This window comes from Brienomyrus brachyistius, chromosome 24, assembly GCF_023856365.1.
Source record: "Brienomyrus brachyistius isolate T26 chromosome 24, BBRACH_0.4, whole genome shotgun sequence".
In the NCBI taxonomy this organism is placed as follows: domain Eukaryota; kingdom Metazoa; phylum Chordata; class Actinopteri; order Osteoglossiformes; family Mormyridae; genus Brienomyrus; species Brienomyrus brachyistius.
In genome coordinates, this window is record NC_064556.1 from 1,621,151 (window position 1) to 1,644,794 (window position 23,644).

Here is a 23,644-nt window from a genome sequence, read left to right on the forward strand (position 1 = left end):
CGCGTGTCATAGGGATATGGGCTGAATCATATTGGCTGAACACTGAACCAGAGAAAACCAGAGTCGAGGGAACGGGTGCGTCACACAGTCCAGTCCAGTACACGCCTCAAAGGGAAGGACTATTTTACGCTCTCAGGCCCCACTAATGGGAAACGACTGCAGAGCATCACCTGTGAAGGCAGGGATAAATCAGGAATGGGCGCCTCTCGTGTGGTCAGTGCTTAGGCAGCGCCCCCCCCCCCCCGTTTTCCCCCCCTCTGAGGCAGTGCCCCCCCCCATATGAGGCAGCCATCATCACCCACTGAGAATCATCCAGAACGAGGATGTATTGTGAATAGTCCGGGCCCGGGCCGACGAAACAAATGCCAGATAGAGAAATTAGACGCTTCCTTAATCAAATGAGGAGCTGATGACAGAAGAGATTGCAAAATCCAAGACAAATCCATTTCAAATTAAGAGTCACTTAAAGATGCCTCTAAATGGAGTGATTTTATCATATGTGCTATAACCCCATAAAACCTGCTCCGTCACAGCCGGGTCTCCTTCACCTTACGTGATCCAGGCCCACCGGCCACGAGTCCATCTCCACACGGGTCGGCTTTCTGCAGCAGACACGGTCTCCAACGCAAAGGACCACGTGCGATCTCCTCCTACACAAGACACACACATCCCTCAACACGCTACACCCCAAAGGACAAACAAGCACCTTCCAAAAGACCCCACCGAAATCCTAAAACGTGATTAACTTCGAGGGAAGAGTGAGGCTAGATTGAGATCGGAACACGGAACCTCACCAAAACAGCAGCACCAGAATAACAGTGGCTTACCTATGCCACAGTTCCAGTTATACCGAGGGGCGAGAAAACTACAGTTAACACTTGATATGCGAAGGTAAAGTTACTTTACCAACACTGCTGTGTGGCTGATATGCAGAAAGTCCTCTTCCCTCAAACACGTCAACAACACGAGTGAACCAACCCTTAGCTTGCACCCCCAAGCTAGACCAGTCACCAAATAAATACGTCAAAACTTCTCCACCCCCCCCATACCCAACACCTTTATTCTCATGTGCTTCCAGCTAAAACACTGGAGGTAAAAGTACTTGGAACAGTAGTTATATGAGTAGTTGCAGAAGATCTAGTAGCATTAATTAGCCGTAGGATAGGCGTCTGCTTCTCCAGAGCAAAAGCGAAGCAAAGCTCTGGGCCAGCTATTGCACTCTACAGCCACGAGGGGCATGGTCTGGGTCCCGCCCACAAAAAGAGGCGAGCCAATCAGAGGACAGGATGATCCCTCTGCCACACCTCAGCCTCAAAATCTAGAAGTAAACAAGTCCTCTGGTAAAACATCCTTTTTCAACCATATATATATTTTTAATAAAAAGAAAAAAACTAATACAGAAATAAAACTATCGAACATGCTGCAGTGACAGCCAGCACCGGCAACAGCGCAACTACTGCATATCTGTGGTGATGTCAGGAACTCTCTTAGTCTCTGCCTGCGCGGCTGCATCGTGGTCCCCGGCTGCCCCAGCGGCGCGAGGCTGTAAACGCATGACAGACGCGATAACCCCGAGGGTGGCGGGACGCTGACATCCAGGACACTCAGGAGGTGGCAAACGCAGGAGGGGAAACGAGAGAGAGAGAAAGAGAGGAATCCCTGAAGCTCAGAAGCTGGCAGAACGGTCTTGGCGATGGGTGTACTGGCTGGTAACGGTGTGGGTACAGGCCGGCGCACGAGGGGGGGCTCCCGGCTCAAGCAGTAACGACAAAGTAACAGCCAGTCTTCCTGGAATGTGTGGAACGTGTGATTCCAGCCTCGCGTCTCTGGAAACGTAGCATCTGAAATGTCCGGCAGTCCCGTGAGAACCCCGCCCCCCCCCCCCCGCCGATCCTCTGTCCTCCTCCGCGTCGCGGCGATTCCAAGTGCCACCCGCCACAGGTACCTAGAGCGCCGTGCTCTGTACCCTGTGCATGAAGAACAGGCAAGAACGAGCGTGGGCGGGAGGTACGAGCACAGGAGTCGCAGAGGAGCAGCAGACTTCCCTTGCATTTGCGTTTCTGCTGGCTGCTTGAATACTGGACAGGGAAGCGTCAAGGAAACGGCCGGTCGAGACCACACACGCCCACACACGCGACTGCACTGGCGTTAAACACTGGATCCTCTCTAAGCTGTAGACAAAAATTTGGATGCTGAAGATTTGGAGAGATGGGTCCAACTCCAGGGTTCTGGGCGGGATAAGCAGAAGCAGCAGACACTCGTGGACACGAGCTCCGGTGAGGCTGATGTGCTTCCAGTATTGCAGGGTAACAGAATCGGGAAGTCATGGGTCGTCGTCGGGATACCGAGGTACCCCCCGTTGTCCTCGCTCGCTCGGATCCGAAGCTCACTGGAATGACTTTGGGAAGCCAGGCTGGGAGCCGGCAGACGCGACCGGACCTGCGGCAGCGAGACGGGCAGTCGGGCGGGTTAGCTTTGGCTGCGAGTCTCCGCATCTCGGCAGGCGAGTCAGCGCAGGTGCTCCAGTAAAGGCAGTTCTGTGGAGCCGTCGTGGGACGTGGAGCCGTCCCCTGTGCTCCGGGGGGTGGTCTCGCCGGACAAGGGCGCCCCCATCGGATCTGGGGAGGCCCCTACTTCAGGTGAAGGGATGGAAGGAGCAGGCTGGAGGGAGTATTTCACATTAGCAGACACGTTAAAGACATTTAGTCAGCTGGTGTTCGAACACAGCTTGCACCAATCACATTTGCCGTAAGACGGAGCTCCTCCCACACAGACCCCTCCCACTTCTTACCTGGGTTCTTATTGGCTGAGGCCCATCTATTTCTCCGGCTGCACACCCATTAAAGCCCTTTCTCCCCGAAAGGCCCAATTTCCCATACAGGACCTCGTAGGGTAGGCCCCCGCCACTCAGCCCCAGGCTCAGCACGGCCCTCTGGGGTCCTCGCTGCGGGTAGTGCCCGGGGCAGTCCTGTGTGGTGCCTGCACAGAGGCGCTCCGTGCCGCTGAAGGAGAGCTGGGAGCTGGACAGGGGCTGACCCAGCAGTCCCTGGACGGAGGAGGTGCGGTGCAGCGAGGGCGCCAGGCCCGCCTCCCTCCTGGCCTCCGATTGGCTGAGCAGGGCCAGGGGGAGTGGTTGAGGGTGGTGCGGCCAGCTGGTTGCAGGCAGGTTGTCGCTTCCTGTGCGGCGGCAAGAAAATCTATCAGTAGGGAGGATAAGGCTACATTGACGTGACAAAGCTCACCATCCAAACGGCAGAAACATGCAGAAGCGTAAGAGCCTGCAGAAGACATCCATGCTGATAGCGCATGCATCCAGGAAAAAACCACACCAGTTCCGATCTGACTCTTCCCACCATTCATTGCTCGGCCATGAACTAGATGAACATCTGGTCTAGTACCACATAAGAAAGTGAGTCAGAATTTCTGTGTCCCTACAGCCCACAGTCACTTCAGCTCGGTAATATGCATGTAGCCGAAGAGATGGCGGACAGTGCCGAAGTGCAGCGTCCTACCACTAGGGGGCTCACCCAGGGGCGGCTGGATGGTGGTCAGGTGCGAATGGGGGATTGTGGACGCCCCTGTGGTCTGTGTCGCCGCGCCCTGGGGGGGGTGTGGGGCTGGGTTGTTGCCGATGGAGCTGGAGCCGCCACCGCAGTCAGAATCCTCAATGTTGCCCCCGCTGTTGCATCCGGCCCCGCATCCCTTCTGCAGCCTGTGGGGGCGGAGGGGGGGGGGGGGTTTAGAATACAGCCGACCCCCGGATCCCGGGTTCGACAGGAAGCCCTACCTGCCATGGCGGGAGGGAATGGTGGCGGTTCAGTAACATTCCAAAACGGCCGTTGGGTTTACCTGTCCCAGCTGCTGATGAACCACGTGTAGATGTTGCGGGGACTGACTGGCCCCCCCCAGACGCTGCGCAGCTGGGCGTGGCAGCCGGCGTAGGACGTGGTCAGTGGCGACACGTAGATGGGGTATCCGATGGGCTGGTCGCAGGACGAGTTGATCATGTTGCGCAGGGCCTGCTTGGCGTTCTGGATGCTGCCGCGCTCCGGGTTGCGGTTGCGCAGGAAGACCAGCTCCTGCTGCTGCCCCGCCCACAGGCCACGCACACACTCCCTGTTCACCTGCAGGGGGCAGCGGCAGCCAGTCAGACTGCAGCAGTCAGGTCTTCGCGTCGCCATCATACAGGTATTTATACTCTGTTAGTGCTACTTTATACTGTGATCCTGGTACAACTGGACACTTCGGGCCGTTTACAGTGTCCATTCTCTCAATACTGTTTATATTACTCGTTAATACTGTCGGCACCGTCCATTAATACTGTTTCTTCACTTTTTTTTTGGACTTTACTGGTTCTGATGTTATTTTCATTATTTACCACTTACTGCCAATTCTTTCTGCTCTACTAATAATTTAATATCAGTAACACCATAAACTAAATGTCACCTGTGCAGTGACAATATAAGTATACAATTCTATTCTATCAGCCCGGGCATTTGCCATTTGCCCCCCTCCCCGCTGGGAGGTGCCCCCCAAAGCTGCCAGTGGGACACCGCGTGAGGTACCTTGATGACCCGGAAGCTGAGGAACCTCTTGTTGAGCATGATGATCTTGTACTCGTCGCTGCCGTCATCCATGACGTGCCTGAGGGCCAGCAGCGAGGGCATGTTGGCCAGGATAGCGCCTCGCCACACGGGGTCGCCCTCGTGGGAAATCAGCATCTTCTCCTCGTTGGCTGTGATGGCATCGTACAGCACCACGGGGTCCTCGTACTCGTCAGGAGACGTGAAGTGGTCCTGAGCGAAGAAGGAAGCACTTACTCTCCAGTCCTCTAACTGGGGGGGTTCTGCATGCCCCCGTGGACTACACTGGGAAACACTGTCTTTCAGATAACCCAGAATGAAAAGACAGGACGCTTTTAATTTCTGTAATTCCGTTTGGCTGCCGAAGTGCCCTAACCCAATTAAAACCACTCTCTGGAAACCTCCAGGCAGGACAACGGCGCCCCCTGCAGCTCAGGAGTACCTGGTGCAGCTTCAGAGACATCCTCACGCCCGGTGCCACGACCCTGTTCAGCAGGTCCATATCGGCAAACACCCACTCGTCCCTGGGAGAGGTTATGCGGAAGTCGCCCTTGAAGAGAGCATGGAGGCCGTAGAGGAAGGGTTCCAGGCTGTGGGAGACGGTGAGCAGGGAGTCATGGACACGGAACGACAGTTAAACATAGCATTCTTCGGGTGGCTGGATATAATTAGCAAACAGAACCACTGGGTTCACCAAAGTAAACCAGTTAACTAAATGTCAGAACTTGGGCTTAACCGAAACTGCAAGAAAGGCCAAGAATTTTCTTGGGCTGTGAAGGTCAATGCAGAGTTAAACCCATAATGTGTTCCGTCTGCTGATTTTCATATCCCAATGTGACAACACAAGCAAAAACAATTGTTATAAAATAGTTTTTTTGATGGTACCAGAACACGACTGTATATACGGTTAATTATGAGAATCGCTTTTTGTTGTAAATGAGCCATTTGAAAGCCTATAAATCTTTGCTCATAATTTTGAAACCCCAATAGAGGAGAAAGTAACAATTAAAGTTAATGCGCTAATGTTAACAGCATGAGTGCTTTCTAGTTCGTACAGCCTCAGGAGTCGATAACTTAAAAACACTCGGCCTGCCAAGTAGACATTTCACAAAATGACAAAGGAAAACACGGTACTCCATACTGTGAAAACATGCTATTCTGACAGCCTGCTGACAGTGACACACTGGAAGGGCCATCGGCGCCCCCACCTGGCCGACATGCTGTGGGAGGCTGTCCCCAATGCCCGGCGTCCCAGGATGCACAGCCCGAAGCAGAGGGTGACCAGAGGGGACTCCTTCTCGCCGTCCACGGGCTGGAAGACCACACACAGAGGGGCTGATGAACACGCGATGCCCCATGGAACCCCAGTGCCTCGGGTCGGTACCCCCACTCACCGTCGCCCTTCGGCTGTTGCAGTACTGGATCCAGTCCAGGTAGACGGAACAGAAGGCGGTCAGCGTGATTCCGGCCGCACGGTGGTCGTAGTCCTCGTCGATGTTCAGGTTGAAAGTGGGATCGCTGTCCACGTAGCCGGGGGCTTGACAAGGCCTCAGGGCTTCCAGCACAGACTCGCTGGCCAGCCACTCCTCCAGTTTGGCCGAACGGCTCACGTAGTAGATGATGCTCTACCGAGGGGGGGGGGGGGGGGGAGGGCGGGTCAGCTAGACCAGAGGACAGAGCCCGCAGAGTCCCCGAGTCTACCTTCATGTAGTAGGTACGCAGAGTGGGCGGTACCTTCACGTAGTAGGTGATGAGTATCTTGCGCAGGTCGAACACCTGCAGCATTGAGGCGGCGTTGTTGTCGCTGATGCTGTAGCCCTCGAGCACGTACTTGGTGGCGGCCACCTCCCAGGCCAGCCAGCGCTGGCTGAAGGCCGCGTTGAAGGAGAGCAGGTGCGGCAGGTGGCCCGGCTCGCAGCAGCAGCAGCCCTCGTCCTCCTCCACGCCCTCCGTGATGGCCTCCACCTCCCGCTGTTGGCAGTACGTCCCTGAGGAGGTGCAGAGAGACGTCAGCCTGAAAATCGGCACGCTTCCTCACCGAAACAGCATCTGGGGCCCGCGTTACGGCACAAGGCCGATTCCGGGAGTACCGACGGGACGTTCGCAAACATGCCAGCAAAGATACTGCCTCAGAGCATGGAAGGGCGTGATGTGTGTAGATTATCGTGGCTGTTCACCCCGGAATTCGAGGCCCCTCAGTTGGAAGGTGACGAGCCCGTTGCCGATCTCGATGATGTGCACCAGGGCGTTGAGGTAGTCAGAGGCCAGGATGAAGCAGTCGCCTGTGCTGTAGTTCCCCCAGCGGCCGAGGAGGAGGTCACCGCACAGGCTGTGCTGAAGCGAGCGGGTCAGGTGCTCGTAGAAGATGGAGTTCAGGTTGTTGTCGTCCGCACCTTGAAGACACAGCCAAGAGATGAGCGACAAGTAGGGAGAGGGGGCTGGTAGAAAAGAACGAGAGGGAGGCAGACAGACAGAGAGGCAGTGGCAGAACGAGAGGGAGGCAGACAGACAGAGAGGCAGTGGCAGAACGAGAGGGAGGCAGACAGACAGAGAGGCAGTGGCAGAACGAGAGGGAGGCAGACAGACAGAGGCAGTGGCAGAACGAGAGGGAGGCAGACAGACAGAGGCAGTGGCAGAACGAGAGGGAGGCAGACAGACAGAGGCAGTGGCAGAACGAGAGGGAGGCAGACAGACAGAGGCAGTGGCAGAACGAGAGGGAGGCAGACAGACAGAGGCAGTGAGAACGAGAGGGAGGCAGACAGACAGAGGCAGTGAGAACGAGAGGGAGGCAGACAGACAGAGGCAGTGAGAACGAGAGGGAGACAGACAGACAGAGGCAGTGAGAACGAGAGGGAGACAGACAGACAGAGAGGCAGTGAGAACGAGAGGGAGGCAGACAGAGAGAGAGGGAGGCAGACAGAGAGAGAGGCAGACAGAGAGAGAGGGAGGCAGAGAGGGAGACAGACAGACAGAGGCAGTGAGAACGAGAGGGAGACAGAGACAGAGAGGCAGTGAGAACGAGAGGGAGGCAGACAGAGGGAGGCAGACAGAGAGAGAGGCAGACAGAGGGAGAGGCAGACAGAGGGAGGCAGACAGAGGGAGAGGCAGACAGAGGGAGAGGCAGACAGAGAGAGAGGCAGACAGAGAGAGAGGCAGACAGAGAGAGAGGCAGACAGAGAGAGAGGCAGACAGAGAGAGAGGGAGGCAGAGAGAGAGGGAGGCAGAGAGAGAGGGAGGCAGAGAGGGAGGGAGGCAGAGAGGGAGGGAGGCAGAGAGGGAGGGAGGCAGAGAGGGAGGCAGACAGAGGGAGGCAGACAGAGAGAGAGGCAGACAGAGAGAGAGGCAGACAGAGAGAGAGGCAGACAGAGAGAGAGGCAGACAGAGAGAGAGGCAGACAGAGAGAGAGGCAGACAGAGAGAGAGGCAGACAGAGAGAGAGGGAGGCAGAGAGAGAGGGAGGCAGAGAGAGAGGGAGGCAGAGAGGGAGGGAGGCAGAGAGGGAGGGAGGCAGAGAGGGAGGGAGGCAGAGAGAGAGGGAGGCAGAGAGAGAGGCAGTGAGAACGAGGCAGACAGACAGAGAGAGAGGCAGTGAGAACGAGGCAGACAGACAGAGAGGCAGTGAGAACGAGGCAGACAGAGGCAGTGGCAGAACGAGAGGGAGGCAGACAGAGGCTCTGCCTGCAAGGCAGAACATCTGAATGGTGCCTGACCTGGATTGCGATCCAGCTGAGTGGCCAGGCGTGTGTTCGAATGATCCACCCGCTTAGTGCTGTGGAGTGAAACACGGTGAGCATCCCAGCACACGCATGCACCGCGCTGACAGTATTCTATGCACAGCAGGTCTCAGGGTACCGATCATGTTGGCATATACAGAGCGGGAGCCCCGGTCCGATTGGCACTCACTTATAGTCGCGTTCCCAGAACTTGACGGGCCTGGTGTAGGAGGTGACAAAGACGGCACTGCCCAGCACGGGATTCAGAGGGGTGGAGAAGAAGGCGGAGAACATGGCCTGGATGAAGAGCATGGCCGAGTCTGCCGGGGAGTTAAGGAAGCAGAGAGAAACCGGAACACAGTCTGGTAGGACGGGTGATCACCACGGTGACGGGAGCACCACCGACAGAGCGGCCAATCAGGGTAAGGATACGAGGCACGGCGAAGGGCTGTGCGAAGGCGTGGAAGGCGGAGCCCCAGGTTATCTGCCAAGGCGCGATGTAGGTGAGCACGAATCGCAGCTTGTACAGGAGGTCCCACAGCTAAAAGACAGCGAAGAGCCAGTCAAAGAGGGAGCAGAACCGGAACATCAGCACACGCCCCCCCCCCCCCCCATCTCTCCGGGTGGGAAATCTGGCTTAGTTTAAATAAGGGCAGCGGTCACCAACCCCTCCCCGATAACCAGATTTACTTCCAAACAGTCACCCTTCAGCTACCTTCGAGAGCTTATCGACCAGTCAATAAGGATAATCAGCCCGACTGGTAGAGGAACAGAGAGCATGCGGCACGCACACACACACACACACACACACACACACACACACACACACACACACACACACACACACAGGGAAGCCGGGGGGCTGTCACAGGGGGCTCTCACCTTACTGAAGAGGATGGACATGAAGTAGTAGTCGAGCAGGCGGGTCTCTGAGAAGGCCGGGTAGTCGAAGTGGAAGAAGAGGGCGGTGAAGCAGAGGGTGACGTACTGCTGGGACGGCGTGCAGAAGGAGGAGCGCAGCAGCTTCATGCCGGCCACGGAGATGAAGAGGGCATGGGTGCTGAGGAGGGGGGAGGGGGGTCAGGGGGCGCATCGTTCCGGAAGGTGACGAAGGGGCCCCTCGGGGAAGGCCGCATACTCACTAAATGCAGCAGAACTGGTCCGTGTGCGAACTGGCCCGCTGCGCCTCTGTGGTCAGGAAGTTGAGCACGACGGCCGGGTAGATGGCGAACTTCTCCGCGCACTGCAGCCAGGCGTACAGCTTCTCGAACCACATCAGCTGGGCAGCCTCTGCGGGAGGGGGCGACACGGGGGGGGGGGCGACACGGTCAGGGGGGAGGGCACACAGTCTGGGCTGCCTACTCCACAGGGGGGAGGGCACACAATCAGGGCCGCCTACTCCACAGGGGGGAGGGCACACAATCAGGGCCGCCTACTCCACAGGGGGGAGGGCACACAGTCAGGGCCGCCTACTCCACAGGGGGGAGGGCACACAGTCAGGACCGCCTACTCCACAGGGGGGAGGGCACACAGTCAGGACCGCCTACTCCACAGGGGGGAGGGCACACAGTCAGGGCCGCCTACTCCACAGGGGGGAGGGCACACAGTCAGGGCCGCCTACTCCACAGGGGGGAGGGCACACAGTCAGGGCCGCCTACTCCACAGGGGGGAGGGCACACAGTCAGGACTGCCTACTCCACAGGGGGGAGGGCACACAGTCAGGGCCGCCTACTCCACAGGGGGGAGGGCACACAGTCAGGACTGCCTACTCCGGGGGGGGGGGGGGGGCGACACGGTCAGGACCGCCTACTCCACATGGGCCACACAGTCAGGACCACCTACTCCGGGGGGGGGGGGGGGGGGCGACACGGTCAGGACCGCCTACTCCACATGGGCCACACAGTCAGGACCGCCTACTCCACATGGGGCACACGGGGCACACAGTCAGGACCACCTACTCCACATGGGGCACACAGTCAGGACCGCCTACTCCACAGGGGCACACAGTCAGGACCGCCTACTCCACAGGGGCACACAGTCAGGACCGCCTACTCCACAGGGGCACACAGTCAGGACCGCCTACTCCACAGGGGCACACAGTCAGGACCGCCTACTCCACAGGGGCACACAGTCAGGACCGCCTACTCCACAGGGGCACACGGTCAGGACCGCCTACTCCACAGGGGCACACGGTCAGGACCGCCTACTCCACAGGGGCACACGGTCAGGACCGCCTACTCCACAGGGGCACACGGTCAGGACCGCCTACTCCACAGGGGCACACGGTCAGGCCCTCCTCCTCGGCGCCACCAGAACGGTCACTCACCCCGGACCTCGAACTGGCTGTACTCCCGCGAGCGCAGTACCGGGTGGGCCAAACAGAACCAGGGCAGCTGTTTGCGGAGCTGCGGCAGCAGGTAATGGGTCAGGAAGCCCACAACCCCGGCCACGAAGTAGAGGACGATGCTGAGGGCGGGCTGCAGGCCGAGAGAGAGACGTAAATCGGCATACAATCGTTATTAAGGTTATAATCCTATAATAAAGTCTGAGGTGAAAACTGTATGTGCCGACCTTTGAGGTTTTATAACTGTCAGCAGTGACTAATGTCCTGAGCTAAGGTGGCTATGCTGCCCCCTGCTGGTGAGCACACATACCTGCAATGCAATGAAGACGGTGCTGGCACTAATGGCGAATGTGATGATGGCCATGAGGGGGCACATGACCAGGTCAGAATGAAGGGTCTCCCTCTGCCGGGGGGGGGGGGGGGTGAAATTCAAAGAAGAGTTCAACCATTAACAAAACAGCTTAACCCACAATATTATTTGGGACAGACATGGCTGCAGATGGACAGTGCTCGTGAACCGTACCACAGACGCACGCAGCTTCTCCGGGAGGGGGTCCTTAATCTCTTGGGGGGGCTCCTCCGGACTGCGGCTCTCCAGCTCAGGAAAAAAACGGGAGCGGATGAGGGACCTGCAGAAATGGCAGCGGGGAGCGTGACGCGCAGGTCCAGAAGGTGGGGCAGAGAGGTGGCGGGCCAGCTGAGGCGAGGCGGGGCGAGGCGAGGCAGACTGACCAGAGCACGGTGGGATCACTGCTCTGCCGGCTGAGGTGGTAGGACAGGGCCACGATCAGGCCACAGAAGACGGAGAACAGCACCGGCACGTGTGGCTCCTCCCAGGGCGCCTGGAGGAGGACAGGAGAACAGTGGGAAGGAGGGAACCCAGAAAAAAGACGACGACAAAGGCCGTAGGTCGCCGCTGCTCACGTTTATGGCGCCCAGGCAGAATCCGTAGAGGAGCGCAGCCACCAGCAGGCTGCGGGACAGGCTGTACAGGGACGACAGGGGGCTGGTCGTGGCTGCGGGGGAGGGCAGAGACACGGAGCGGTCAGCCCCCCCTCCAGGGGTCCGTGAGGGCCGGGGCCTAACCCAAACCCAAACCCTGAGCCTTACCGGTGCCTCCGAAGACGTGCATGTCCGTCTGCTCCAGCAGACACATCAGGAATGTGTTCACCTGAGGTAGGAGCCCGAACAGGAATACCACGGGGAAGCAGAGGGTGAACACTGCAGGGATGAGGGAGCAAGTCAGCGCATCGGGGGCGCCTTAGAACAGCCCAAGGTACCGAAACGGCCAGGTTTCCTATCAGGAAACACCTGTGACAAAGCAGGGTTCCCCATTTCAGGTCCCGAAGGGTCAGAATCCAACGCAGTTTGTAGATTTCCCAGCTTCTAAACCTGGTACCTAGCGGATTACCTGGTACCTAGCGGATTACCTGGTACCTAGCGGATTACCTGGTACCTAGCGGATTAAGATGGAACTCTGCAGGCCGTGTTGGATTCTGGCCCTGCAGACCGGAAATGGGGAACCCTGCGCTAATGAGTCAGGGCTGTGAAATGGGGGTGGGCGGGGCCTTCCGGACTGACCTATGAGCACGTCCCGGGCACAGAGCAGGAAGGGGCCCGAGAAGAAGGTGACGCCATAGAGGGTGAAGGACTGCAGGGGCCCGGAGTTGCCCCCCAGGTCGAAGAGCCAGATGAGGATGCAGCAAAAGCAGAAATACACCGGGCGGCTGTACACGATGATCCAGTTATGTCCCTGACAGAAACAGGCGGTCAGAAGGGGCGGGGGGCAGGGGTCCCTGAAGGAATGTACCGGCGTGTCAGGGAAGGGGGCTGGGTCGGGCACTCACATGCATAGGCGAGGCTGCGTCGGGCTGCACACTCTGGGGGGAGGGATAGAGCGAGAGGATGAAGCGGAGAGCCGCCTCCAAGGAGCCCGGAAACTTCCCCAAGCACTCAGACACGTCACACATGAGCCGCCGCTCACTCCGAAATGAGCAACGCGGCTGGACGGTGCTTGTAAGCACCGGAAAATCAGACTACCCCTCCAGGTCACAACGGGCCTCGAGCCCAGCCCATACTGGCTCTGGTGACTTAAAATGATTATCATTTATCACTATATCTACTCCACACCGTCACGCTGCTGCTCTATTACTTCTCGTTTCCATACATACACTATGCATACAACCCCCGGTGTCCAGTCCCCCTGATTCACGCTGTCCTGAGTTTTGTGATTCACTTCCTGTTAGTGTGGCGCACTGCAGTCCTGGCGTAACGTCATTCCATGCTGCTGTACATCGGCGTATGACACGGCAAAAAGCCCACTGGACTTCACTTGACCTGCCTGTCATTTGAAAATGTGTCGCCTCAAAAGGATCCGCTACCGCGGACGGCCAACGGCGAGGCGAAGGCATCGAGCCGCTACCCACCTTCAGCAAGGAGTACTGGCAGCTGGCGATGACCAAGCAGAACTGGAAGACCCAGATGTCCCTGAAAAAGCCCTGCAGAAGCAGGAGGAAACCTAGGAAGGCCACCAGGCTGGACAGCACCACGGCGAACACGTTCTCCGCCAGGCGGCGGTTCCTGAGGGGAGACATGGGGGGGGGGATGGCAAGCGGCATGTTAAAAGGTCTCTGCGCGCAGCGAGCCCTGTCAGTCCTCATGGATCATCGCCGGCCGACCGGCGCTCGCTGGACCTCAAGCAGCTTCCTTCTGCTCTGCGGCTCCAGCAGAGGAGCCCAGGTTCGAGCAAAAGGCAACACTGATGAAGTCCTGGTGCTGTGCCTTACCAGCGGGCGGACCACTGATCCGAGTTCAGACATAATCATGAGACATGACTGTCCTACTGAGTACCCATAGATACAGCAGCTGTATCAGTAAAACTGACGCATACACAGTATAAATAAGAGCTAAAATTGGTCGGAGAGCATGATCAGCCAACGTCCAGCATCCCTGGAGCGACAGGGGTTAAAGGCCCAACGGTGGCATTACTGCACAGCTCATGGGATATAAACCGGAAACGTTCAGGCACATATCCTTACCCCATACAGGGCTCAAACAGGAGTAAGTCAGCCGGCCCGAGCCTGACCTCTGCACTTTTGATAGGTCTGCTAGGTTACTGGGGGCCGTTCAGACTGTCAAGTTTGACATATTGTTTCAATAAAGATATTTCAGCTGCAAACTCCCAAGAATCAATCTGGATTTTATCGCCAAAATAAAACCACCTCAAACCCCAACACAAGTTTAGAAAAAAATGAAGCCGACCAACCACGTTTCGCCGATCACATTAGTGTCCCTTTAACCCTGTGGTAAACAGTCACCCGATTGGCTCGCAGCGCGTTTTGGCCAGCCCCCCTCTGCCCTACCTGTCCAATAGCGCGAGGAGGGCCAGGCGGTCATAGCGAACCCGCAGCCACTTCCCCGGCAGCACCCAGAAGCGGTAGTACTGTTTGGGCTTGGCCTTCTCCTCGATCATGAGCGTGTTCTCCTGAGACTCGTGCAGTGACTCGTGGTCCAGGTCAAACTGTGGAGAAGCAGTAGCTCCAGTACAACAAGCAACAGGGTCAAAGGTCAAATGGGCTCCGAGGTTGGACCTGGGCTCTGTCTCACCTCTGGGATTTCCAGCGGCACCCTGCGGACCTGCATCCCTTGCAGGACGACAGGTCGCGGCTGCAGCATGGAGAGCACTGGCGCCCCCTCCTGGACATCTGTGGAAGTGAAGCTTGAGGACTGGGACTGTCTGTCCCGCTCCCTGAGGAAGAAGAGGGAGAGAAGAACACAGAAACAGGGAAATGTTAGGTGCAGGTTCTTCTATGTAATATCCAACACCCAGCGACTACGGTCTGGCAGAACTTACTGCACTGGGTCCTCATATCCGCCTCCAGCAGGGCCAAAAGTGTAAGACCTCTTCACTCCTATATGGCAAAGCGATAAAAGGGATTCAAACCAGCAACCTACTAGGTAGGGCCGCAGATTCCCATGCAGAGCTGCACACCAGCATTCGTGCAATACTGATATACTGAATCGCTCGTGCAGCTTTCATGGTCTGCATGTTCGCCCCTTCCCCCCACGCATCCCTCCAGCCCCGCCCTCACCGCTCTCGTCATAGAAGTAGTGCACGGCCCCCTCGGATGTGTCGTCGAAGGTGGAGGCCTCGTGGACCCCCCCACGCGGCAGGAGGAGGGAGGAGGCAAACTGGAGTGCGGAGGGCAGGGTGAGTGTCCGGGAGCGGGAGGAGGTGCGAGCCCGCCGGAGGTCCTGCAGGCTGGGAGGGGGGGGGGGGGCAGCCGGCTCGTTATGGGGGTGTACCGCCACATGGGAGACTAAGCTATGCTCACGGCAGGAGCACTAATACGGATTAACAACCCGAAAAGTAACAACTTCAAAAATAACTATGACGTACTTCAAATAGATAAAATAACACAACTGGCACATAGGATGCTTCTGATGAGCTTCTGATAAAAAGATTCATTAAAAGCCCCTTTTACAGATTCAGCAAAAGGGCAACTCTGCCTAAGGGAGTTAAAAGAATAATAAAACGATAAAATGTGTTTAACGGATAAAGGATTTTCGCATGCAAGACATACAAGTAGACCGTCACCTGTAAGTACAAACTCGCGAGTCAGTCTGCCCTGCCCTGTAAGTGTTGCCCGACCCAATCCGCCGGGGCTCCCGGACAGAGCGCGTTTCTGAGCTCTCCCTGCCGATCTTAAACACCGAAAACCTCGATCGGATGCATTGACAGTTGGGGCGGAGCAGAAACGCGGAGCGCCTGAGCTCCCTGACGACGGGATTGGAAAACAGTGCCCTGTAAGAGGCAGCATCCAGTCAGCGAGCATCTCACGTGGTTTCTCATGACCACAGATCAAAAAAAAATTAAAAACAGAAGTTTAGTTAGACTAAAGGACGCGGCTACTGATTTTACATGACTAAATTCAGGAATGGCTGAAGGAGGGGTTTAGGGCACCATAATGTGCTTTAATAGATTTATATGGTATTGTTTAGAGGAAAAACATTGTACAGTAAGGTAAGAGTACGTGCGGAGCACCATACTGTACACGTGTAAGGTTTTTGTAACAACTACTGTACTATTTTTACATAGAATTAACATTTTACAAAGTTCTGTGATCTAGGCATGATTTAAAGTATGTGAGAGGCTGGGAACAGGAGTATGCAAAGTAAACAGGCAATTTATACAAAGGTCTTGAACGTAAGATTTGGGTTGGGGATCCAACCGAGTGAGTGATGAGGGGACACCGTAAATAAAAAGGCCAAACGGAACGTCTGTGCGGGCAGTGACAGCCTGACCGAGGTGAGCGGAGACTCACTCAGGGCGCCTGCCAGCAGCGACGTCTCTCACCTCGGGGGGGAGCCCATGGCGGAGGGCGGGGGCGTGGGGTTGCTGCCCGCGTTGTGTCGCCTGCGGATGGCCTGCGCCCTCTTCATGCTGCTGACGGCGTCCCGCTTGCCGCTGTCCTCGGGAGCCAGGGCTGGGGGAGGATAGGCGGAGACCAAGGGTGTTTTATCAGAAGGAACACAGCACGTAAAAAATAAGCCGGAATAATGGAGCGCGGGAAGAGAGAGTGAGCAGGGAGGCGGCGTCAGGTTACAGCCAAGGACGTGTCTGCGGGAAGGCCGGCCACCACAGCCGTGAGGGGGGGGCGTCTCAGCCCATGGATTATCAGTTTGATCAGTCGGATCGAATCCCCTCTCTGAAAGGCGCTCAGTTTTGACAAAAAGGCTAAGGGAGATTCTCTGGTCTCCATAAGCCACTTTCATTTTCTCCACAGACAGGGCTGGAAATGCCGTAAGCGCAGGTAATCTGATAAGTCACCACACGGCCGATGACAGGTGACCACGGGAGACAGAGGCAGCCGCTGACTCACCTCCTCCGATGGCTCCTTCCTCCAGCAGGTCGGCCGCCCGCCAGCCAGTCTGATTACCGGCCCAGGAACCTTCGATGGCTTCCAGGCGATGATGGACCCCAGGGAACCCGTCCAAATGGACCGTGCGTGCCTCCAGGTCGGACTTGGAAAGGGTGAGCGGACGCTGGGCGGGGGGGACGGACGGAGGCAGAGGCAGGGCGGCTGGGGGAAGGACTCCGGAGCTGGAGTGACCCCCGCCGGCACCGTCCATGCTGAGCACCCTGGCGTGCGTCTTCGCGCTCGCTGTGCTGGCCGACCTCTGGGCCGCCCGGGAGTGGGAGGAGCCAATCGAATCGGCGACCTCCCCTTCACCGGGACTGGACAGCTGAGTGCAAAGGGTGGGCGGGGCTGGGAGGCCCGCGGTAGCGGAGTCTGGGGAGTAGCAGGAGGTGGAGGAGCTGGAGTCGTCGTCGGAGCTGTAGCGGCGCTGCGAGCCCAGGCTGGAGCCGGCACTCAGGTCGCTGCCCTCGCTGCCGTCGTCGTCCTCGTCGGTGGAGTCCTCGAACAGGCTCTCGCTGTACGCCTTGGGGCCCAGACGGCTGCGTACGGGGATGTAGTCCCTGTGCTGCCCCCGCCCGTGCTGCCCCCGCCCGTGCTGTCGGCGGTAGGAACCCGAATCGAAGCTGCCGCTGCCCGCTCCGCCCCGCTTGCGCGGCGCTTTCCGGCGGCCAGGCCGGTGCAGCGCGCCGCCCCCACCGCCCACCCCGGCTGCCCGTAACTGCTTCAGGTCTTTGGGGCGAACCACTTGCTGTGTCTGCAGGGGTACTTGGGTGGACAGCAGGAAGGGAGGGGGAGTTATGGGCAGGGCGGGCTCCGAGCAGCCCAGTCCCAGAGCCAGGCCCGCTGGCACCGAGCTAGCCTGCCGGGGCGGCGGTAGGGGGGGCAGGGAAACTCCCCGCTCCAGGTCGCAGGCGTCGGAGCGCCCGCTGCTGGAGGGCGAGGAGTCTTGCAGGGGCACGGGCTGCGTGAGCTCCTGGGGCAGGCAGGGCAGGTCGTCGCCTTCCACCAGTGTGCGGTCCAGGCCCTGCCCCAGCGAGGGGTCTTTGGAAGGGGAGCGCAATAGTTCGCTGTCGGAGAGGTCGTCGGTGTCGCTGCCGCCGTGCAGCGCCGGGCCCTCCATGCCCACCGGGGCGCCGGAGCCCGGCAGGGGGCCCTCGACGGCCAAAGCAGCGCCCAGCGGTGCAGACCGGCTCAGACTCAGGGACGGGCTCTCCAGCTGCGTGGAATCGGTCTTCTCACTGCGGTAGCTGCTCACCGTGCTCAGGGTCTCCCGGTCGGGGGCGAAAGGGCCCGGGTGGAGCCCCAAGCCCAGAAGGTTCTCACTCAGCTCCTCACTCAGGCTACTCTTCAGTAGAGGACTGAGCGGGGCGTCGCCCAGGCTCCCAGACTCTGCCGAGGGCCCCAGCGGCGAGTAACCTCCCGCCCCCTCCTCTTCAGGACTCCTTTTGGACATGCGATCCGCCAACTGCTCCGCTTCGTCCTCCTCCCGCTCCTTGTCCTCTCCCTCCTCTTGGCTGGAGGGTGATGGGGGGATGGAGGGACATTCTCCGGACAGGGGACCGACGAAGCTGCCCGGCACCACCCCATTCGGGCCCATTAGGCCGGGGAACTCGCCCCCCAGGGTGGCGACCAGGCAGGACTGGACCACTCCAGCAGCGCCTGCGGAGAAGCCGGAGAGTGCAGTGAGCGTGTGAATTCAGGCCCCCCTGGCAGGCCGTCACCCGTCGTCATGGCGATGCTTACGGACTGTGTCCTGGGACCCATGCCGGAGCAGGTCTCTATGCGCCGCGGTGACAATGGCACTATGGCCGTGCTCTCGCACCAACTCCTTGAGGTCTGGGGGGGGAAAGCGATCGCGCACTCACTTCTCAGTGGGCCATTGTCTCAGAAGAGCGCCCGGTAATTATAGCAATGCTCCAGCTACACACACAGCACCATTTCATTTCCTGCCACGATTTCCCTTTTCCGCTGGAACTTTTGTAAGGCTCGACAAAAAGACTCTTGACCGAGACGGAGCTCTCGGTTTCACTTTCGATCCCTCAGGAAACTAGAAATTAACGCAGTTGCGTGTAATACGGTCGTTTTTAATATTCACCTTTGGAGCCTCCGGTGTCATCAAGCTGGGGCAGAAATTCCTTAAAAAGCAAAAAAAAAAAAACAGGGTTATTCGCGCCTCCCATGAAGCAAATAAAACAAAAAGAAAACCTATAAGCCTTCGGATTACAAGACAATTACAAGCAATTTCATTCTTTCCTCGTATCATAATTCGCGGTTCTGGCAAACAGACAACCTTTAGCACTTCTTTGATAGCTGGCTATCAGGATCAGTCAGGAGACTTCCAAGCAGAGATGCACTTCTAAGCACCAGATTTTAAACTTCAGGTGGACCTGAATGAGACCACTGCCTAAGGCTGGGTCTGCTGGGGCACTGAGAGACCCCAAGGGACACTCGTGTTGGAATGAAGCGGCAGAGGACTGACCGAGACTTGGTTTAACCCAAAAAGAGAGTGCTGGGAGCTGCATCGGACAGGAGGGGTCGAGTTGACCTTCCGGAACACCGTCATTTCAACGCCGGCCGCACTGTCCCTGACAGGGAGACAGGTTACAAGGATGACGTCAACTTAAGTGGCATTCCACACAGCCATATTAACAGCCTGCAGTTAGATTGGCCTTAAGGTTACCCCAAGAGCTAGTAGGCCATCGGCCGGGGCAGCGAGACAAGACTGAGTCTTGTTTTGGAAATAAAGAATCACCTTCTGCAATGTTAGCATAGCAGTAAGCATATAAGAATGCCTCAGTATGGTTCTTGCACAGATCATCTGTTTTCCCAGCATTCCCCTCACCAGGACATGTACCTGTGCTGGTTCCTGTCGGGGCCAGCGGTGCCCTCATCTCCATCATCCGCTCGGGCACCCTCTGCTGTCAGGGAGGCCTGTCGCTTCTCTACTATCTCCCCCAGGTCGAACATGGCGTGCAGACGGAAGTTCACTGTCTTGATGGCTGTGAAGAAGGCGGCCACAACCAGGCAATAGACCCCGGCCACAACTAGACTGGGTGGCAGTGCCTGTAATGTGAATGGAATGGAGTGGGTTAAGGTGGAGGAAGGGGAATGGAGGAAGTGTACTCATCACCTCGAGTTCTTCGCTTAAACATCGTCTCCAAAGGCATTACTGAGTCTAGGTTTGGCTATGAAGCATGATCTACACCACTTATTTTCATAAAACCCCTGTACTTAAGAGCATTGTTTTACTTACAATATGACAATTATAGATGCCTTATCGTCAAAATAAAAACGGCACAAACCATTCAGACAAAGGTTTGAGCTGTATAATATGAAATTTACACTCTTCACCTAAATCAGGGATGGACAACCTTATCCGCAAAAGGCCGCTGTGTGTGCGGGTTTTCGATGCAACTCTCAAATTAGATTACTGATTAAAGGACTGATTGGCTGAAGGGTCCTCACACCTGGGTGTGAACAGCTGACCCAAAGGTCATCCCAAAAACCTGCGTACACACCGGCCCTTTGCGGATAAGATTGGCCACCCCTGAGCTAAACAGACAGTTGTGGAAAAAAAACCAGTAAAACGAAAACCACCTATTTAGTTTGGCGACGAGTTACACTGGAGTAAATCTGGGACAAGCCCAACAAGAATGGCAAACGCTTACTCTACTGTCAGACAAAACACGTTCAAAGCATTTGCAAACACTTCTCTTGAATTCACACAGCTATCTAAACACTATTGTCTCCTTACATAAAACCTACACACTGCTAATGGGTTGGCAGCCTCAAAGGAAAATACGTTTAAGACGGACTTCATCAAACCCAGCATACTTAATGAATACGGTGCAATATTTCCAAGCATCTATAAGTAAAACATTTGTGGAATTCCTAATTGAGCTCAAATAGAAAGAAGATCATCCCAGCAGAATTTCGGCCTTCCTTCCAAACAGGAAGATATGAAAACAATCTACCATACCTTTCGGTAATAAGCTACGCACTCAGGGAGATATTGTTCATAGCTTTCTGCTTCAAATGACTCCTAGTGAAAGCAGCTTACTTCTAACATAGACATGAAACAGTTGAGATGAGAGACTACTTCTAACAAAGCTGATGACACGCGATAGAGCAAAAAATTCACTGAATCTCAATACCTGGCATTACGACACCTGAAATCTCATTTACACCAAGCCCATTCAAACTAAGAGAGGTCACCTTACTTGTGAAACGCAAGAGGAAGCATTTACTAGGTCGTTAATCAAAAATCAATCTGGTGCCTTGTAAACACCACGCAACGTCACCCAAAACAGGATGGCCACGGCAAAATGGAGGAATGACGAGCCATAAATAAGACAAGAAGGAACTTTCCGGATCTGTGCAGAGGTACACTTACCATGTAGAGGAGGAACGGGAACGTCAAGAGAAAGATCCAGAGGTAGAGGTGAAAGCAGTTGGAGAAGGTACTCTGATGTGGGTCCACATACCAGCCCCCTGTAAGTGATGCCCAAACCCCCTGACGCAGTATCTGAAGCGCTTGAGAGCCCATCGTTCCTTCTAGAAAGCGAGCGAGGGTCCAGACCCCTCACTCCTGAAAGGCCACCTCTTGCTGGTCAGTGTTGCCCCTTCCTGTGGCCCGACAGTGCCTGGTGCTCCATAAAAACCACTGGCAGGCTTTTGAGAGGGGTGGGAGGGGGGGGGCAGGCTCGTCCAAGAAAAACACTCCACGGGTTTCCTGCAGTTGTCACGCAGGAAAAAACTCACATGTCCTTTTCCAGCAGGTATGGCAATTCCACTGGGCTATTCTTCAAAACACAAAGCCTCTCGCTTATTATCTGGGCAATAATTTGGCACACTGGTGACTCAAGGAGAAAATAAAAACATTCATCGGCAAAGGGGGGAAAAAAAAGTTTGGTTTCTTCTATTTCCCAGCACGTTAAGATAATACACCTCAATAAATAATAATAAAGAATAATACCTATCCTTCAAACTATCAATGTACAACTGCTGTAGATCATATTGTGGCTTTAGTAATGAGAGTAGAGGATCTCTGATCCTTCCAGAATCACTTTATCTTTATATAAATATTAATGCATCAATAATGGCTTTTTAATTTATTGCTTGGAATAACTAAACATGTAATCAGCCAAATACCATTGCACGTCCTGACAGAAAGCAGCAATGATAGATTATAACACCCCGTAGAACTTTTGGCCCTCTAACTTACTGTGCCAGTTAACTAGTCAAACTTTGTTTACCCAAATACAAACGTCCATTAAAATCAAGCATAAACAAGAACGTTAAACGAACATGAACCATGAATGGGTCTGCGACTTTATAACCCTGAGAAACAGCCACAAAAATACAGATCTAATGGGAAAAAAAATGTAAACCTTTGCTTGTGTTTTTGAACCAGATATGTTAGCTACTATCAATGAAGTATCAAAAGTTAACGCTGGGCGATATTTACCTGATTAATTATGGATACCCTTTAGGGGACACGAGGATTTCGGTTCCTCATATTTACAAGCTAAATCTTTGATAATCTCTACTGCCATGGTTCTACTTAACTCAACATGCCCTTATTATTGGTGCTACCAAGACAGAAATCCGGATTTTTGAGAGAGGGTGGGCTTGTTTTATTGTTGCTTTGGCTAGCTGCATTTAACACAGACCCTCCTGGGGATGTATCCTACACGAGCAGTCAGCCTTGGGCACCCACGCATCCGATAACAAACCAGGGGGTTGCCGGCAGCCCCGCCGCCCTGATAAGGGTATTCGGCTAGCTCGGCCAGCGGACTCAGGCAGCTACATGCAGCTTTCTGCTCCCTAAACGCAGCTCCCTACCTAATTCCCGACGGCTCGCCGACACTCCGACATGGTCTTACCAGCCGTTTGGGTGGGGAAAGCCCAGGCACAGTGCTGGATACGCCGACAAGCCGGTGGAGCGGACGCCTAAGCACCGGCCGAAGGCTATCCGAGCTTCGGCTACCAAATAAAAACAAAACCAAACGAAACCACCGACTACTGTCTCTGGCTTAGCCGCCAGGCAGCTAGGCCCCGTGCGGGAGCGCCTTAACTTAGGCGGCGCGGCCGCAGCGCGGCGGCGCGTCCTGTACCGACCGGAGCCCGCGCGGCTCTCCTTCCGCGTCAGGCGCTCTGCGGCGGCCCCTTCTCCGCTTTTTCCGCCGCTTCTCCTCGGACCGCCAGCGGCGCCTAGCTCTCAGTCATCCTGCTCTCCGTCGGCCTTTTCCATCCAAAAACGGGGGCACCGGCGCAGGCGTTTCGTTCTCCGTAAAGAGAGAGGCGTAAGAAACACGCATAGAAGCGTCATTGCCCTTTAACTACATTCTACTCGGCCCTTTTTTTCTTAAGAAAAACATGTTTGTTTTAATTCCTGGGGAAAAATACAGTTTCTCTCTCACCCCACAAACTCCTCCTTTCGAACTCGCCCATTCACACAGGTAGCAAATGCCCCCCTACAGGAAGAAAACCTGATATTACAATCCGATTGGACACAGCTTACCTCTGTCAGGAATTTAGCGAATCTGATTGGCTGCATCGTAACAGACTGAGACCCTGACCCCAAAGTTAAACGCTACGAAATTCCTTTCGCGATTGGTGCTTGTGGCCATCGCTCGTGGCGTTTTAGCGCATGCGCAGAGTGAATGAAATGTGCATTGCTTAACCATTGGATTGGACGCTGGGCACATTTTTTTTAATTACTTGATTGACAAGGCTTAGTATGAATATTGAAAAGCATATTTCACAATTTAAAGTTATATACCTGCATACGACACATATATAATACCTATATAGGCGTGTTTAAAATTTTAGACTGACTCATATTAACAAGTTTAATTTAACCTGAGTATTACATGACAGGTGCGCCATGTATACACAGATGTAATCTAGCTGTGAATTATTTCCAACAACAGTAACATGCCTAATAATAATAATGATAATAATGATAATAATAATAACATAATTTGTGTAAATATCTGGATACATAAGAAAATCACATTGTTACTGATACTTTGACACTAGACTACTTCCAGATAAGTATATATATATACGCCGACAAACT

At 55.5% G+C, this 23,644-nt stretch overlaps 1 protein-coding gene across 2 annotated transcripts; it reads right to left on the reverse strand.

The window, feature by feature from the left end:
- Positions 1-256: 256 nt before the first annotated feature.
- Positions 257-23,205, reverse strand: LOC125720244 (pecanex-like protein 3). Of its 2 annotated transcripts, XM_048995465.1 has the most exons (36): positions 20,954-23,205; positions 19,415-19,623; positions 19,040-19,145; positions 18,656-18,695; positions 18,304-18,396; positions 16,522-18,219; positions 15,996-16,125; positions 15,237-15,443; positions 14,731-14,900; positions 14,493-14,550; positions 14,246-14,387; positions 14,002-14,159; positions 13,066-13,219; positions 12,487-12,519; positions 12,221-12,392; positions 11,750-11,860; positions 11,564-11,655; positions 11,372-11,481; positions 11,163-11,268; positions 10,950-11,042; positions 10,622-10,772; positions 9,438-9,585; positions 9,178-9,355; positions 8,728-8,836; positions 8,486-8,615; positions 8,293-8,351; positions 6,761-6,976; positions 6,318-6,571; positions 5,978-6,208; positions 5,792-5,895; positions 5,026-5,173; positions 4,566-4,796; positions 3,850-4,124; positions 3,528-3,712; positions 2,792-3,177; positions 257-2,661 (listed from the first exon to the last, which is right to left on the reverse strand). In XM_048995465.1, the coding sequence occupies exons 1-36, from the start codon at positions 21,104-21,106 to the stop codon at positions 2,509-2,511; spliced, it is 6,993 nt and encodes a 2,330-aa protein (XP_048851422.1). In that variant the 5' UTR covers positions 21,107-23,205; the 3' UTR covers positions 257-2,508. The 2 variants fall into 2 exon arrangements, with proteins under 2 accessions (XP_048851422.1, XP_048851423.1); XM_048995466.1 differs by lacking the exon at positions 15,237-15,443 and having other exon boundaries at positions 20,954-23,203.
- Positions 23,206-23,644: the final 439 nt, after the last annotated feature.